The 13,094-nt window shown below is 39.3% G+C and overlaps 1 protein-coding gene across 2 annotated transcripts; it reads right to left on the reverse strand.

The window, feature by feature from the left end:
* Nucleotides 1-1,889: 1,889 nt before the first annotated feature.
* Nucleotides 1,890-8,572, reverse strand: kera (keratocan). Of its 2 annotated transcripts, none has more exons than XM_039791003.1 (3): nt 8,320-8,572; nt 2,988-3,862; nt 1,890-2,810 (listed from the first exon to the last, which is right to left on the reverse strand). In XM_039791003.1, the coding sequence occupies exons 1-3, from the start codon at nt 8,391-8,393 to the stop codon at nt 2,644-2,646; spliced, it is 1,116 nt and encodes a 371-aa protein (XP_039646937.1). In that variant the 5' UTR covers nt 8,394-8,572; the 3' UTR covers nt 1,890-2,643. The 2 variants fall into 2 exon arrangements, with proteins under 2 accessions (XP_039646937.1, XP_039646938.1); XM_039791004.1 differs by lacking the exon at nt 8,320-8,572 and adding an exon at nt 5,072-5,192.
* Nucleotides 8,573-13,094: the final 4,522 nt, after the last annotated feature.

Consider the following 13,094-nt stretch of genomic DNA (forward strand, 5'->3'; position numbering starts at 1 on the left):
GAAACTCTGGCATGTGTTGCTTTCATGTATAGGGGGGGATCCACTGGGCCCTTGTACACAATGGGACCTCTGTGAGGAGCCCCTGTTAGCATGGTACTGAGAGGAAGTCCCCGCTTGGAGGAAGGCCTCTGCCCTACCTTTTGGTTCAAGCTCCTTTCTCTTTGCACCGTCGCTTGCTAAATGTTCTGCCTCAACTACAGATATGAGTTCAGTCGTGGGATACAATAACATGACTTGACGGAGAATGAGCTGATCTGGGGTGAGAACCTAATAGACCCAAGAGAAGTTTTTTTTTTTTTTGCAATTCTGTACTGACGTGAGTGCACGTTCAAGAGATGCTACACTCATAGACTTGTCTTCAGTGTGCATTGTAAAAACAAAAAAAAAGGAGACACACAGGATGCTACTGGCTAGCTTTACTCTGTCAGCTTTATTTGGCCACAATTTTGTCTCAACCTGCCCACCCCTCTCTCTTACTCCCATGGTAACTCTAGACCTTTTGATGAGTGAGGGGAAAAAGGACGTACCCAGAATGCCAGAAATCCTTCTGCACCTGCCATATAGGCTCAGATTTTATTCAGGGCTTTTCTTCTGCCAGGCATTCTCAAAAGGCAAATACTGTAACTGAATTAAATGTTGCCTAAAATATCTTGACACAATGATTGATGCACAAAGAGTATGACACAGTCCATTGTAAAGAGCCTGAGAAGTCCTGCGGAGTTGGCCCACTCTGTAGAAGCATTCACATAGTATTTGACAGTGAGGGGGCAATTCAGTGCCAGCAGAAACATGTATGATTAATTCAAATTTGAGTTTTTAGATGATGTAGAGTTATTACAACATGTACAAAAGATAATTTTAGTCAACAATCAACATAAAGTGTCTTAACTGTCTTAAGTCATTACCTGTGACAAGTTTACAACCGTTCATGTCACTGTTTACGGGTATGGGTATGGGTATGGGTATGGGATAACCTGTATGTTTTAAATATAGATAGAGATAGATAGATAGATAGATAGATAGATTTTTTTTATTGATCCCAAAAAAATGGGAAATAATGGTGTTGCAGCAGCACACATATTTTAAAATATATACAATTTGGAAATAAAATGTACAACTGATTCAACAGATATAGATAAAGTTAATGTACAAGTTGGGGAGTAAAAATGTACAACTGTTTCCCTAGTAAAGATAGGATGTAGATAAACCTATTGTGCAAGGTTGTGCAAGGTGCATTCAGTGCAGTTGTGATGTATATGAGTCTTATCTCACATGCATAATGATGACAGCCTGGCAGGTGGTGCAGGTCTTTTTTTTAATTCTTGCTGAACTCTTTTGCATATGAAACCCTTAAAAAAATTGACATATTAATCATGTTTTTCATTTAATCTCCAGGCTTGAATGAAATTGAGATTTTATATTTTTGGCCATATCATCCAGCTCTATCTGGAGCCTTCAAATGTTTGGGCAGAGGAACAAAGCGAGGGTAGGAACTACTAATCCATGCATGTTATATTACAGTTTTGTAATTTCATAGCTCAAAAGAGTGTGTCAGACACACAAAAAGTTAGATTTATAGCTCACAGTTCATGTAATGGGAGTCTACTGTCACTTGGTAGATTGGTTGAAGATGTTATGTGGATGATGATGTACTGTATGTTTAATTCTAATAAAATAATTAGTTCCCTAAGTTATTATGCAATATATCTTAAATAAAATTTGTTGGAAAAACTTTCTCATACAACAAATAGTATGATCATAATTCATATATGTACATTGACATTTATGTTGCGTTCAAATGTAATGTAAATGCTGGAGTTGTATAAACATGACAAAATTACACTTGGGCACATTTTCAGATGTTTTATTTAAATTGAAGACAATTAAAATGAAATCTCTTACTCAGTTTATTCAGAATAATAACCAGAATTAAAAAGTGTGTTGGCATTTTTTAAAAACAGTTACAAAACTTTAAGGAATATTGGCCATGAATATTCACAGGTTTCTACTTATTTCCCCACAATATTAAATAAAAATAAATTACCTACAGTAAATAAGCATGTTATAGAATAGAGTAGAGAGACCATAAACCTAGAACACAAGATCATTCATTTGGCTTTAAGTCTACAAGTATAAAGCAAAGGTTTTCCTGAAATATTAGAAAAAAATAAAAAGTGATATTTTGCCTATGTATTAATAAGCTTTGCCTCCTGCTCAAAGAAGCATAATGACAATGAGTCCTCAACATGTCATCAACACATTTTGTCCTCCTATCTGTCTAAATCACTGTCATGCTATATTATAATCAGATTTCATTCTGAATTGTACATGCAGATGTTTACACCAAAATAAGGCACATCTAATTGTCAACAGATTGCAGCGTCAGTAAAGCTTCTAACCCATCAGTTCCTTGTAAATTTTGTACTTTCTTTTAGATTTTATTCAGATATCAATAAAAAGATCAATGTTTTCTGGAACTGAAAGGAACGTTTTCCTAATTCACAGCAATGAAACAAGTTGATGCCAACTAGTGTCAAATATTTGAGCTTCACAAACATGCAAACATTACTCATATCACCATTGTTGCATGGATTCACATATCATCATCCGTTGAAGGAAATTAGAATTTAATTAGGATTTATTTTAGATGACAATGGACCTCAGGAGACGGAAGCACAGAATGACATCCCTGGGAATCGGTGGCTTAATATCATTGCCATCCAGTCTAAGGTAGCGCAGTCGAGGAACACTTTCATTGATAGAGTCATCCAAAGTGTCGACGGCGACAGGACAGATGGCGCCACTTACACCTGTAAATACACAAAGGGAATAAATTACTTACAATAGCATTACAGGATATCTTTCTGATAAACAACCCTATTTAATAAATGCATAGAAAAACACTCTATGCATCTACGCACAGTTCAAATGAATCACTATAATCAGAAAAAAGCAGTAGGTGCTTTGGGAAAATGTCACAGACTTACTTTTGATATTGTTGTGGTCAAGGTGAAGGTGTTCAAGGCCAGAGGGAATGAGGGGAACCTCAGTCAGCTGGTTGTGGGACAGCTGCAAGTCCAAAATGCTGGAGACATTAAACACATTTTTCGGAACTCCACTGCTGCCAAGCTTGTTGTGGTTGAGCCTCAGAAATGCCACTTTTGGCAAACTTTTGAAGTAGCCAGCTGGGATCTTCTCAATGTTGTTGCCATCAAGGAAAAGTTGTGTAGTGGTGGGTGGTAAGCCAAGTGGCATACTACTCAGCTGGTTCTTGGCTAGATTGATCTGTACCAGGTTGTTTAGACCCTTCAGGCTCACCTCAGTCACATGTTCATCCATCAGCTTGTTCCCCTGGAGGTCCAAGAGGTTGAGCTTATCCAGACCAATGAAGACACCAGCAGGGATCTTGGAAATTCGATTGCGAGAGAGAAGTAGATGCTCTAGGCTAGCTGGCAGGGGAGATGGCACAGAGGACAAGAGGTTGTCATCCATGTAAAGGTGCGCCAGGTGAGACATTGTACTTAGGACACCTTCTTCCACTCCCTCACTGGAAATTTTGTTGCGGTTTAGGTTCAGCCAGCGCAGCTGTGTGGCGTTACGCAGGGCATCTGCTGACAGGACCTCAATTAGATTGTTCTGCAGGTAGAGATACCATGTGTGTGTAGGGATTTTGGGGATGCTCTTCAGGGCTTTATTATCACAGTAGACAGCACGAGGGAAGTTGGGGGGGCAGCGACACTCTTTAGGGCAGGCTTGAATCTGGGCCATATATTCCTCATAAGGCATGTCCTGGCCAAGAACTTGCCCCACCAGGCACAAGGTGCAGAGAAGACTCAGGAGAAGTGCCATTTCGCTGCCCAAACTATGATTCAAAACAAGATACAAAACAATATTATAGATGGTTACACAGGCTTTAAGACAGAATAGTGAAAATTGACATCAGAATGCCCTAGATATTTAAGATAAAAAGGATAGATAAGGTGTTATAATTTGCAAAGGTCCCTGTGTTTGTTTTGTGATTCTAGATTAACAACAGTCTTGGTAAGGCCTTTACAGTAACACTCCAGAAATATAACATACAGTCACTTTAAATACTGCAAATCATGTAGCTGGCATCAAATACAAATGCATCAGCTGATTTAGTGTTCACAAATGCACACTTGTGAAAACTCTGGCCCAAATCAGCCACCACCAGTGTATGTCGCCTACTCTACCTCTAATGTCATTATCATTAAATTCCAATGGCAGCTTCCGGTTTCCGGGTAATTTCTTTGCCTGCCAATGACAAGTAAAGCTCCAAAGACAGGAAGCAGAACCAGGTCAACTTTAGTTGCATTAGGACAATCTTGAAGCTTAGACTTGAAGACTTTGGATATCAGGTGTAAGATGCCACCTGTTCATCTGGCTTTGTTTGCAACATATATGTCTAAGCCTGCCACACATCTCAAAGTCCACTTGCTTTGTTTTGCACAGCTGATGCAATGGTGCATGCAAATAAACGCATATGCAAGCATTGCACACATTCAATTGAGGATAACTGAATTCTTCCCCATTAGGGATGGCAGTCAGTTCAGGAAAAGGGCAGATGACCTGGTACTAGCCACTGAGATGGGTAAAGGACAAAAAGTGAGATGCAAAAGGGGGGACACAATAGATGCAATATAAAAAAGTAAAACAAACAAAATCTGCTCTACCATTTTCTTTCCACTCATTTCTTAAGCCTCTACTTGATTCCTCTCAGCTGCCATCTGGTGCTTGTTTAATTCTTGATGCACCCCAAGTTTGTCTGGAACTCATTTTGCGTAGGCCACACTTTTCCATAGATGGGCGCACTTCAAAGACAAAGCCGGCACACCTGTTTTGAGAGATGTGCCTTCGCTTTCTCACTGTACAGGTGTCAAAGCTTCTTGACTCAGCTTTGAGAAACAAAGTGTGGCACAAATGATAAAAGTGTGATCCGTGCTTCCTTAAAGCTAAAGCCCAATCACTAGTTGCAAGAGAAACATTTACCAAACAACCAACCCGTTATCCAGACGTATAAATGTCTTTGCCTTCCAGAAAGCCAGCTTACCTTAAACTCTGTAAATTCCCTCTTGCCTATGTTCCTCCTCAGCAAGTTACCAAGCGTAGTCCCAAATAATGAGGCTGTACCTCTCTCTTCCCTGTATTTGTACCACTAGTTATTTCATTCACCCTTTGCCAACCATCACTCATGAGGACACCAAAGCTTCTCGTGGCCAATGAGATTCTCGCAGGATCAAAGGTCACAATCCCATGATGGTGTATAGTGTGCTAAGCCTTTTTAGTACTTGAGACATGGCCCACTTACAAACAGGCTAATACAAGCCTACAGTACCTGTTCTTTGTTTGTTGACTTCCACATGTACAACCCTTCATCCCTTGGTTGGAATGCTTGATCTCTATTTAACTCCACTCACAAATCCCTTAGCATCCTTTACTGACCTTTTGTGCTAATTTTGTGCTGCTGCTGGCCACAGCGATCAGATCAGGATTCAATAAGCTGCTTTATGCAAAAGTGTTACAGTGTTTGCAGTCAACAGAGAAAGTTGGATAAACACAAAGTCCACAAATACAACTCAGTATAATTGTGATGTACAGATGATCCACTCCAAATGTCAGCAACAGGCCATCAAGTCTGTCTACCAGGACTGTAAGCACATGGTCACCAAAATTTGATAAATCTTTGTTCAGATTTGGTGTAAATGTATAAATGGACCATCCTGCCTAGTTTCAAACTAGTAATAGACTAGTGGAGGTGGTGGCACACATTGGATCCCATAATAATGACTTTGAATTGCCACGACATATTTCAATATTATTTCTGGGCATGTGCGTCTTGTCATGGCCACTATTCAATGTATTTGTAATAGTTCCTGCAGGATATGGCTTTATGCAGGTTTAAGGCAACTCTATGAACTCATTGGCTTCAATTGATTTTGATTAGTACCCTAAGTTTACATTGTTAGAAGGGAAGGCACGTTGTCTGTGCTTGACTGCGTAAGCATCCAGCACAAAGATGACGCACTCTACTTAAGTACAAAACATTGTCTGCAGACATGGTAGGTGATGGTGTTATGGGATGGAGGTCAGGCTTAATCTGGGGGGATTTTACTGCACGCTGGTCAGGCAAATTGTTTTTGTAAAAGCTATCCCAGCGTCATGATTGGTGACCTTTTAACATGCCAGTGTGAGGTTGCGCTAATTTCCAGTGATGACGGCAAAGGTTTAAGTGCAGCAGGATAATCCCATCTGAGTTGTGTGAGGATAGGAGCGAAATTTATCTATGGTCAGCCATACAATCTCATCAGAGCTCCTCCTCTGTTTGCCAAGGTGCATTTTTGAACAGTAATCATTTATCTACACGTTTATAATCTTGTATTATCAGTTACATATCCAGACCTTAGCCCTGAGCACATTTATAGGAACTGTACATCAAAGGCAAATTACCATCTACATGAACGGACACGTTTGCAGTACTGTCCTAACAACATTAGCGGGTTAGCCTAAAGTGACTCCACTTCTTTGCATACCATACTTTTATCTTTTGATGACAGCATGTGTAGCTATTTACATTTATGCCTAATCCTTTTTCTTGAAGTAAAAGGCAGATAATGGCTTTTTGAGCTTATAGTTAATTAAAGAAGACACATCTTCCTTGCATGTCTCTGAGCATATTTCAGTTTGCTGTCAGACTGCAGAGCCTACTGGCAATAACAGTTACTTATAGTAGTCTATGTAGTCTAAATCCACAATGTTCCACTTCCGGGATTGCTCCGTTGCCGTCGGAAATTCCACCGGATTTTACTCTTTTCAGTCAGATGTCCGTTACTTTCCATTTTGATTGTGTTGGTCGATTTATGAGGACTATGGTTAACTGCTCCTCAGATCTCTGAAGGGGAAATCAAGACAGCTAGCTAGACTATCTGTCCAATCAGAGTTTTCTGTTGCATGACTAAAACAACAACACGTTTCACCAAAATATGTTCCTTCCAAAGGCTATTTTGCAGAGGCACCGTGGCTTTTCCTGGTGCTTTGCGCCACACATGACGATTGTGATTGGTTTAAAGAAATGCCAATAAACCACAGCATGTTTTTCTCCCAACCCGGAATGCTGTGTGGACTCGCCAGACCCTCCTCCGCAGCGCTGTGGAGGAAGGTCTGGCAAAGCAAGACTACTTGGCATGCAACCCAGTCTGTTAAGCAACAGGACAGCCAGCTTGTTACCTCTACATTAAGAATGTACCTCCACTGAGCCTCTAATACTATGGCCAACCAGCAGCCTTATAAAAGGCTTGGGATGAGATCAAGAATCGGTCAAACTGTCCATCTGAAAAGCATTAGTGCAACCATTACATCAAGGGTAGACAGAGCTGTCTGTTCACAGGCACCTAACCCTTATTCAATGTAACATAAATGTCAATAAAACGTCTAAAATCCAATTAATGAGGTGTAAATAATGCTTTGTTTTTTGTTTGATTGAACTCAAACTGGGTGTGATTTCATAGAAACTGTTACTGACTTGCACACACAACAGATGGGGTACCCTCCCAGTCTCATTACAACACAATAGTCATTAATAATGTGGCTCAAGATTTACATGCCGACTGTTGAAAATGGTGAATCAGGGCTTCACATATCTCTGCAAAATGGAACATATATTACTGAAAACAAATGTTGGCTACAATCTGCCTGACAGACTAAGGAGAAACACATGCATAGGAATATGATAATGCTTATTTCCTGCCAGGGGCTTTGTGTCTGTGGGTTTTGTGGGATCTGTTCCAGTTGATGGCTTTGCTGAAATCCACTTCATGACTTTGAAACACTTGGAAGAGATTGCATGGCTTACTGCATCCAGATCGGAGAAAGTAACTGTGTTTATGGGTAATTATTATGTGGAAAAAACAGGTTTGGAAGTGAAAGTGACTTTCCAAGATGTGTGTCATTTGCAAATGTTGAACAGCAACAGTTTTTTTTTACTTCTTAGTTCATTCATTCTTAGGCTTGATTGTTAAACTATTGCTAAATTGATTGATTACAAAAGTGTCTGTCAATCAATATATCTTGTTCCTGTAACAACTTTAAACATTTTCAAAGCCTCCTTTTATTTGCAAGGTTACTTCCCCACTTTACGTGTTACCTACAAGTTCTGAAACATAAGATGGCAAGGTGTACCACATGAAAGGTAAAGATCAATCCAATCAGATGAAAACCCTCTGAAAAATGCACTGTCCGAGCCTTTCACTGGCCCCTCTCTCAAACAGATGTATTATTAAAGAAAGATAAGATCATCTTTACCTGCTCCTCCAATTAGTGTGAGTGGTCTGCATGCAGCCAGGTATGGTTTGGTTTGGTTCTTCTGCTTCTCTCATGAATAGCTCTTATGATTGTCCACAGTGTCACTGTCTAGCCCAGTTAGACTTCTTGGTTTGATTCCCCTTAGGATACTGCACCTTGGCCGCCGGTTGAACAGAGAGGATGGAGCATGTGTTGTTGGTGGGAGGACGATTGTGTTAGTTGGGATGTCCTTTCAGAATTTGTGTTGCCTACTTTTCTACCAGCCCAGCAGTGTTTTTCCGCCTCTTCTCATATGGTCTCCTCTTGTTTTTGTAGAAAAAGTCAAGTGTGGTGTCGGCGTGAAACTGCTGTCATTCCACCCCACTTACCCTTTTGGTCTACAATGGAGGATTCACTCTTTACCCTTTACTCTGGGGGTTGGGAGCACAATCATTTTATGGCTAATTTCAGCTGACAGGCCACACAGGGGTGTGTTTATAGGCTGTCAGGTGAGGTAAGAGAGGAGCTTAGAGGGGTCTGATCTCAGACATTCACACCCAACTTTTTACAGGAAAATTCCCTTCTTTTTCTTTTACAACCCAGGTCTTCTTTTTGTAGTTTTTCCCATCATGCCTATTAGGGATAATATATTACTCAATGACATCACTGTAGAAAGTTTTTACATTCATTGCCAGAAACAGCTTCATAATTGCGTGAGCCCCAGATCACTATTAAAGTTAACCACTTTTTGGAACTAAAAGTTCAACCTTATTAGTTTTATAGTGTCTCACCCTTAAGATGTCATGGACAATTGTAATTCCAGTAAACCTGCTGCTGTAGACAGCCTTTAGTATTGTTGTGCACTTTTAGGTTGATGTTTTCTGATATGTATCCAAAGATGAAGAGGCAAACCAAACTGCATGTGTGCATATCAATATTTTAAGAATACTACTGTCCTGTTATTCCACAGTTTGTTTTGTATTTGTTTTTCTGCATTGCTCTAGGATTGGCAATGTTGGTCTGTCTGTCAGTAGCTTGACCAACCACTTCGGTCCTGACTCAAAAACTATTGGATAGATTTTTTGAAATTTTGATAAATCCTACTGACTATGGTGATCCCCTGCCAACATGAGGTTGATTTGTGGTTTTGAGTGAAATGTCTTTACAACTTTTGGATGGATTGCCATTAAATTTGGTACACACATACTTATGTTCCTCTCAGAAAAAAAGATAGATAAGATAAGATGGTGAACATGACTAACATTATACCTCCAAATGCATGTTAGCCTTGGCATTGTGAGCATGTTAGCATGCTGCCGTTTGCATTTAGCTCAAAGCACTGCTGTGCCTAATACAGTCTCACAGGGCTTTAAACTCTTAGTCCTGCTGTTATATGTATGGGTGGGTAAAAAGGATAAGGAAAACATATATATTGACCGATACTAAAAACAGGTAGTTTTTCAAATTCAAATTTAAAGCTATAGTGCGTAGTTTCTGTCGCCCACATGAGGAATTCTAAGTAATGACAACAACACTGTCGGCGCGTCCACATGATACAAGCCTTCCGTGATAACGCACGTGCCCCCCACCCTCCCCGAAGCAGTTGCTAGTAGCCAAAGCCGACACAGAGGATTAAAAAAACATGACGGACTCTTCAGAAAAGGTAATTATCTTCACTCAAAAATTCTGCCCATGAAAGTCACCGTAAGACACAATCTTCTGAACACAGCCATACTGAGAAATACAGAGGGAGTTGTGTGGAGCTGATTGCTTTAAACATTCCGTTCCTTATGCACATGATCCTTGTTACTGTAAAGTTCTTTGGACAAGGGTGAGACAAGAGAAATGTACAGAGATGGGGAGAGAGCTTGAAATAAAAGAGGAAGGGAACTATCCAACAGCAATTACGAAAGAGTGTCAGTTAAGTGACAATCTGTGGAAAAAAGTTTGAGACAGAATATGAATAACAATGTATGATACAAAGAGTATGATCTTTGGAATTGGGCTGCCAGGCTGCAACAGCTGATTATACTTTCACTCACCATCTGTAAGAGGAGGATGTAAGGCTTAAGGCTTTATAAAAGGACTTTATTGTCTAGACACAGGCAGCAGGAGCGCCACTCAGGATTTAAATAAGGGACCCAGGAGGAAGAGGAGGAAATTGTCCTAGATTGGGAATCTGTACAAATGACTGTATAAAAACATGTGAAATGAGAAAAAAGCTGTTAAAACAAACATGTAACATGTTGTAATGGTAGTTGGCAGTGAGTAGACTGCTAATATTTTTACCTCCTGGCTGTTATTGGATGGCACAGAGAAGTGTTGTTTATTTAAATCAGCTCCCAGCACCTCCAAGACAGAGGACTACTGACTTTCATTTACATAAGTGGGTCAAATTTGAAGTAAAACTCAACTTTACAGCTGGATCTAATTACAAACACCTAGCAGGAATCAAATGGGACATCTGGAAGCCATTCCCATTATAACTATAAATGCCACAAATCTAATCAACAAACTTACTACCTTTAAATAATGTCTGCTCTAATATGGAACTTTGCCAGAATTAGGGGTGTTAGTGCACAGCTTTGTAAATACGCTATTGATACTATAAAAAAGTGATATATCATATAACACACCCAAAGACAGTGACTATGAATCTTTGTGCCTGATTTATTATCCACAGTGGCAGTGCATTCATATATCACAAGGTACATTTTAGAGGATATAGAGGATATATATAACACCAACATCAATTCCATATAAAGATGTATTCAGTCTTCTTAAGGCTAAAATGGATGGTAACCTTTTGAAAGATGGTGCAGAAACCAAAAGGAATGTGCTGATTTAAAAGTTTTATTTCCCTCTCGCACAACATGAAAACATTTCTCAGACTCTTCAATTACAAGACTAAAAGCACTTCACCCCCTAAAGGGGCCCAAACCCTAATTATTATTACTCTCTTATTGTTTTGTAGTGACCTTTTGAGATGCAAAACAATGGAGAAAAAATATTTTCTCTGTAGAAAAATGGCCCAAGAAACTTTTTGATGAACCTGCATTAATCATTCTTTCAATTAATCACTTTTGACTACAAGTGAACCTAAAAAGCCAAATATGCAGACTAAAATGTATCTTATTCGAAACAGGACACTAGGACAGACCTCTCTGAGAACTGTTTGTGTTAACGCTCCACAGGAAAGCATTACTGAAAAAATAAAGTACTTTGAAATTGTCATGGGATATTTGTGGTTTCTGTCTGAGACAGTTGAAAGGGTAGATTTACGCAGAAAATATCTTAAAGCTGCTGTATTGAGAAAAACCCTGCAACCCCTGCATCCCTCCAGGACCAGCAGTTTTTTTGTTTCACTCACAGCTACATTGAAAAGTAGGACAATAAAAATGATAGGTTCGTTATGTAACTACTGCAAATAAACTTGAGAGGCACAAAATTAAATCTGGGGAACACAAGCTACAGATGAAAAATACAAGGTACGGCTCCTTGAAATCAGTTGGGCCATGAATGTAAACACAATATCTTAAATGCATCTTCCATTCGTTTTAAAAACTCTTTCCTTTTGTTAATCTCAAAGATTTAGGCCAGAAAGGAAGATGATAGCTGCCAAAAATGACAGCACACTCCACAGAGTAATTCTGCAACAAATCATGCCCTGTCATAATGCTCAGGTTATATACTGTAGTATCTCTGTGGACAAGACTGACTGTCGATTGTGCTGTTCTGTTTGTTGTCTCCGTTCACTTGGCTTTACCTTGTTCCTAAAACCAGACTATAAGAGAGGGGTTTCTAATGTTTATTATTCATATGGTCACTATGTGTTTTGAACCATTATAGAGCAATATGAATCTCAATTCACAATGCAGTCAGTGACATCAATGCAGAAATTCGCAGAGATACCCAAATGTGGTTAAATTGTTTTATTATATCTGGCACCCCAACCCCAACGTTGTCTTTATTAGTGGCTAATTACGGATTTATAAAGAATTAATCTAAGATTTACTATTTTTTAAACCATTATTTATAAACCCTTTATAAGAGATACCTTATTAAAGGTCCAGTGTGTAATGTTTTTAGTTGTTCATTATCAAAATCTGTGTTGCCCCTTCACAAACTTGTCCTTTTCATGAATATTTACCACCACCATCAATTGCAAGTATTCCCTTTGGCTTGAAATTTTACATTTGCGTTTGCATGAACTGGGGTAGACGCTCCATATTAATGCGCCATATTGAAATACGGTAGCCAGTAAGGGACATACAGGACATACTGCTCTGCCTTTCGCGTTTTCGCTGTCACATGATAAACTTGCAGATGCTGCTAACGCTGCTAATGAGTATGGTAGCTTCCCGGCCCTGCAAAGTTTGAATAAGGAAACATGGAGGACCACACATATTCAAAATCCAAATTTCAGGAACAGGAGTCTTTTTCTTCGCCCAGAAAAAGAAAAAGGATATTGAAAAGAGCAAGAGACCGGTGTCATCAGAAAAAAAGTGTGAAGGCTACCGTAGCTGTAATACGTACTTTGAACTGCGTGGTGCGAGAGAGTTGATTGCGATATATGATCTCAACACTAGGTGGGAGAAATTCCCACACATTGGACCTTTAAGAAGTGGTGCACAAATTAAAGTTTTAGCAAAAAAATTTACCAGCAAATAAAATCAACATACAAGACCATCCTTTCATTTCATTTATCCTGTATCAAATAATATGGCTTTATCAATTTGTTTCCATACATGCTCGAAATTAATTACAGCAGCCTTAAAAAGCGATATCATACAAAT

This window comes from Perca fluviatilis, chromosome 23 (assembly GCF_010015445.1).
Source record: "Perca fluviatilis chromosome 23, GENO_Pfluv_1.0, whole genome shotgun sequence".
Taxonomy (NCBI): Eukaryota; Metazoa; Chordata; class Actinopteri; order Perciformes; family Percidae; genus Perca; species Perca fluviatilis.

What these genes read in the sequence shown, in the direction of transcription:
- kera (XM_039791003.1), bottom strand. Translation starts at nt 8,393, where the DNA reads ATGAGAGAAGCAGAAGAACCAAACCAAACCATACCTGGCTGCATGCAG. An exon ending in CACACTAATTGGAGGAGCAG is followed by an intron (nt 3,863 to 8,319) that starts GTAAAGATGATC and finishes TTTGAATCATAG; the next exon opens with TTTGGGCAGCGAAATGGCAC. An exon ending in TGACCACAACAATATCAAAA is followed by an intron (nt 2,811 to 2,987) that starts GTAAGTCTGTGA and finishes GTGTATTTACAG; the next exon opens with GTGTAAGTGGCGCCATCTGT.